General features: G+C 56.6%; 1 protein-coding gene across 2 annotated transcripts in view; it reads right to left on the bottom strand.

Annotated features, from left to right (window-relative positions):
• Nucleotides 1-1353: 1353 nt before the first annotated feature.
• ARID3B (AT-rich interaction domain 3B) overlaps nt 1354-4703 on the bottom strand; it is a 56380-nt gene continuing 53030 nt past the window's right edge. For both annotated transcript variants that reach the window (XM_007446678.1, XM_007446677.1), the window contains exon 9: nt 1354-2329. In XM_007446678.1, the coding sequence (XP_007446740.1) occupies nt 2166-2329 (164 nt within the window). In that variant the 3' untranslated portion in view covers nt 1354-2165. The remainder of the gene's footprint in view (nt 2330-4703) is intronic.

The following is a 4703-nucleotide window of genomic DNA, read 5'->3' as shown; positions in this document are numbered from 1 at the left end:
GACGGAGCGGCCCTGGCCAATGGCTGCCATGTGACCTCAGGGCTGCACCGTCAGGAGAGCTCCTCTTGGCCCAGGGCCCCATTCTGGGGGCACCTGCCGGCGCTCCCACCCTCGGGCTTTCAGGCTGAGACCCTGCTGTTGCCCTTGAGGGCAGCGAGGGCTTGCTGAGAGGGCAAGCTGCCTGAGGAAAGGGAGAGGATCCAACAACCAGGAAGACACAGTGCACCACCCCTGTGTCCTCCAGGTGGGAAGAGTCCAACCTTTGTGACCAAAGCCCTGAGAAAGACACACTGGCCAAATGTCTGCGACGCCTTCAAGGGGGCCCAGCGCCAGCCAACCAGGCTCCTCCCTGACACGGACCTCAGATGCCCTTCTCTGCCAGGCCCTGCGCCAGCCTGGTGAGGCCAGGAGAGGGTCAGCCCCCAATGGATGGGGCTGTGTGTGTGAGTATGTGTGAGTGTGAAACAGTGTGAAGGGCTAGGGAAGGGAGAGAAGATGCAGTCAGTGCAGCTGCAGCTCACTGGGCTGAGGTATGTGTTTTGTGCTCAAGCATATGATTTCCCTTTCCTTTCCTAGATGGACTGAGCATTAGTCGTGCGTGGGCTTGTGCCACCATGGTCTCCCACCGCCACAGCGCGATGATGTCACAGCAGGTGGGGTTCCACTGAACACTGCAGGGCATACTCGATTGAGAGGCAAGCCTTGTGTGAGAATCACCTCTTCTTTATGACACAGGAACAGCCCACTCCACCCCAGGGTCCAAGAGGAGAGACAGAGCTCTTTCAGCATCTCCTCACCCTCTGAGGCAGCTCAACTTCTCCAAGGTCCATGGCCTCCACAGCCCACTCCTGCCCTGAGGTGGGAATGTTGAGTGAAGGGAAGATGCCCTGCCCCCACCCGGGTGAACTGGGCGCTGGGGTTTGGGACTGCCCTGCTCTGGTGAGAAATGGGTCAAGGGCCATCTTGAGAACCGGTGTGGTTTCACGATCCAACCTGCGTTGAGAGCGGGCCTCTCCGTTCCACCTCCTCCTGCCACTGTGATCCCTGAGTCATCTCTCCTGCTGCCTCGCTTGCACCCTCACTGGGGTCTTAGGGAAGGGCTCGAGGGGCTGGGGTACCAAATAATTTGCTCGGCTTTTGGGGTGATCTGCTTTCATTTCTTTGGTGCTACAATAACAACAATAAAAATTCTAAAGTAAAAAAAAACACAAAAGTCAGCAAACACATATAAAAAAGATTTCAGAGATGCAAATACTTCCTGAAGAATCAAACATCAACAGTTACAAATCTGAGGTATTTCAATGAACCTGACATTGGCAGGTTTGGGCCCCACGAGAAGAAGAGGGGCCCAAGGGACAAGTGGGCTGTTTCCTGGGAGAGCTGGCCAACAGGGATGAGTGGGGACGTGAGGTCTGGCAGGGTCAGAAAAGGGTCAGTGGAGTGGGTGCCAGAGCCTGCCTGGGCAGCCCCTGAGGCTCTGCCTCTCCCTCAGCAGATGCCCAGCAGGCCCTGGGTCCTGAGGACTGCCCTCATGATCCCTGTCTTGGGACCATTAAAAGGGGGATATGGGGCCCTGAGGACTGCTTCAAGACTTGAATTTGAGAGACCCACACCCCAAGAACCAAACATGGGAGGCAAGGTGGGTTGGGAGGTCCCCATGCCATGCTCAGCAGAGAAGGGCCACAAAGACATGCTCTTGGCTCCTAGCAGCCCCACACTGGAGTCAAAGATTGGGGGACTGAGCAGGGGAAGAGACCAGTGACCCTGGGGTCATGGCAGAAGGCAGGGGAAGGGAAATAAATTAAAGGGGAAGGGATGTGGAGGGCCTCCAGCCCTGTGTCAGCTTAGAGATTGTCAATACACTGTGCCCGGGATGGGAGGTGGCCTGGGAGCCCTGGAGGAAGCTGGACGCCCACAGACCCCGCCCAGTTCTCCAGGACAATCCCTGATTGGACAACGTTGCCCTGTCAGGCCCCTCCAGCCTCTCCTTGCCTCTAGAGTACAGCAGGACCTGATGGAGCCTGGACAGACGGACAGGTCCAAACTCTCAACATCTGGCCAAATGGTGCTTGATGTGGGCTCCATGAGATGAGGTAAATTCTGTGCATCAGCTTCCTCCACTCTCGATGGGAGGGTGGAGGGAGTTGGGAGCTGGGTCCTGCCCCTCAGAGGGACCAGCTGGTGGAGGGCTCTGCACTGGGGGTGCCCCGGGACGAGGTAGGACTTGGCGAGCAGTGAGAACTGCTGCTGCTGCTGGCGCTGCTGCCGATGCTCTGGGGAGCAGATCCTGCGATGAGGTGGACCACAGGTTTCTGGGCAAACAGCACACCTGAGCGAGTGGGGGCGGGGAGAAGGAAGTGTGAGCACATGGGGAGAGGAGGGACAGGTTCAGGGGTTCAGTTCATTCCACCGTATCTACTGCCGCCTAACTCTGGGCGAGGAGGTTCCATGCTGGACGCTGCGCTAGGTGCCGACACTGCCCTGCCTGCAGGTGCTTACAGGCTGGTGAGGGGGACAGACAGAGTCATTTTGCTGAAATGTCACAAAGGCTCTAAGTGAAGTGTACCCAGTGTGTTGTGGGGAAAAAAGGCGGCTTTGGAGGGCAGGGGAAAGTGGGTCAGGAGAAGCTCTGGCGGGAGAGCATGCCTGGACTTTTTAGAAGAAGTGGCCACATGACGAGGAGGAGACGGTGTGGCAGGCAGAGGAAATCTGAGAGAACGAAGAACAGAGAGAGGTGGCGAACGTGCTGGAGGCTGGTGCAGCAATGCGGGAGGCCCGGGGGGAGCTGAAGGCAGGCATGCGGCACAGGAGGCTGGAGATGGCAGGGCGAGGAAATGGAGGCCTGCGTGTCTCTAGGCTGCCGGGGTCTTACCCTGTGGGGCTTGTGAAGCCCCTGAAGTTTTAAGGGGAAGACGGGGACGGACATCACGAGACAGGCATTGCAGAGCTCTCTGTGGGGTTGGGAGGATGTGGGTGGATGGAAGCCTGAAAGTCAGAGCTACTCTAACAGGGGAGAAGAGAGGTCTGAACCAGGGCCATGCGGTGGGGACGCAGCAGAGCAGTGGCATCTGCTGAGCTCTGGGGGGTGATGGGCCTGAGGGGCTCTCAGGAATGACTTCCAGGCTCCAGGCCTGGGTGACTGCACAGCCACTAAGAAAGGGCACAGGTGGGACAGGATTGAGGCAGGTGAGGTTTGGGGAGCCTTCACCTCTCTTCTGACTGCTCCCCATGCTAAGGGAGAGGAGGTATATCCTCCTCTCTCCTGAGAGAGGATGAGAGGAGATGGAGAGCGAGGCACGGATCTCCCCCTTCTCCGCCCAGACCTACTCCCAACCCCCAAACCTCCTCGACCACACAGCACCACCAGAAGGCAAAGGGCATCCAGGCCCTAGCCGCCAGCTCGCCCAGTCTCCTTGAGGGGTCTGTGTTAGGCAGAGACCTTTGAACGTGGCGTGGTCTCTGAAGCACTGACTCTGTGGTGAGTGGCTAGGCAACTTGGCATCCCTGCTTCTCTGCAGGCTGCTTCCAGGAACTCTGCCCCTTCCCTGGCCCCAAGCGTGATGCCCCCAGCAAGTGGCCTGGCAGAGATCCACAGCAGCCTTGGCCCCAGTCCCCAGAGCAGGAGCGCTCAAAGCATGCCCTGTGGAAATGCCCCTGGTTTCAATAGAAGGTGCAGCTCTAAGCCCCCTCCACTGGGCACCTCCCCATGCCCTCTCTAAAACAGGTGGTTGATGCCCAGGCTCCCAGCAGGAGGCCACTGGCCAGTGTGCCCGTGCTCTGGGGCCCCCACTCATCAAGCTGTGCTTAACAAGAGTCAGCTGGAGGGACTTACCTGGTGGTACAGTGGTCAAGAATCCACCTGCCAATGCAGGGGACACAGGTTCAATCCCTACTCCGGGAAGATCCCACATGCTGCGGAGCAACTAAGCCCATGCACCACAACTACTGAGCCCATGCACCACAACTACTGAAGCCCGTGTGCTCCAACTACTGAAGCCCATGCGCTGCAACTACTGAAGCCCGCGGGCCTAGAGCCCGTGGTCCGCAACAAGAGAAGCCACTGCAATGAGAAGCCCGCGCACCGCAACGAAGAGTAGCCCCCGCTTGTCGCAACTAGAGAAAGCCCGTGCGCAGCAACAAAGACCCAATGCAGCCAAAAAAAAAAAAACAAAACAGTCAGCTGGCTTTATCCCCAAACTCATCTCTACACTAATGAAATGGGAGTGGGAAATGGACTGCTGTTTCTATGACAACTAAGTTGAACACCTTGGAAAGTCTTCGTAAAGGTGCTAAACCAACCAACCAACAAAAAACTGTTGCCAAATTAGATTTAGGAAGAGACAATTGTAAAAGACTGGGGGGAAAATCATGAAAATATAGGCTGATTCTGCTGCACTCAGATTCCTTTGCCTGTGTCAGTTCTTGGACCATGACAGATGATATCCAGGAAGAGAAGAGCTGAACCCCATGCATTGAAAGACTGTAATGGTGGACACTGATTTAACTTATAATACAATGTTAAAGGTGTGGATAGAGTTGATTATGATTCTTTACATTAAATGACTTTTTCAAATAACGAGCCAACCACTGGTCGAAAAAGGGTTAGACAAGGGGTCTCCATCACTTTGTCAAAGGTGGTGGTGGTGGGGCTTCCCTGGTGGCGCAGTGGTTGAGAGTCTACCTGCCGATGCAGGGGACGCGGG

This window comes from Lipotes vexillifer, unplaced genomic scaffold (assembly GCF_000442215.2).
Source record: "Lipotes vexillifer unplaced genomic scaffold, Lipotes_vexillifer_v1.1 scaffold242, whole genome shotgun sequence".
In the NCBI taxonomy this organism is placed as follows: domain Eukaryota; kingdom Metazoa; phylum Chordata; class Mammalia; order Artiodactyla; family Lipotidae; genus Lipotes; species Lipotes vexillifer.
Note: the sequence above shows the minus strand (reverse complement) of the source record. Positions and strands in the feature narration are given on the sequence as shown.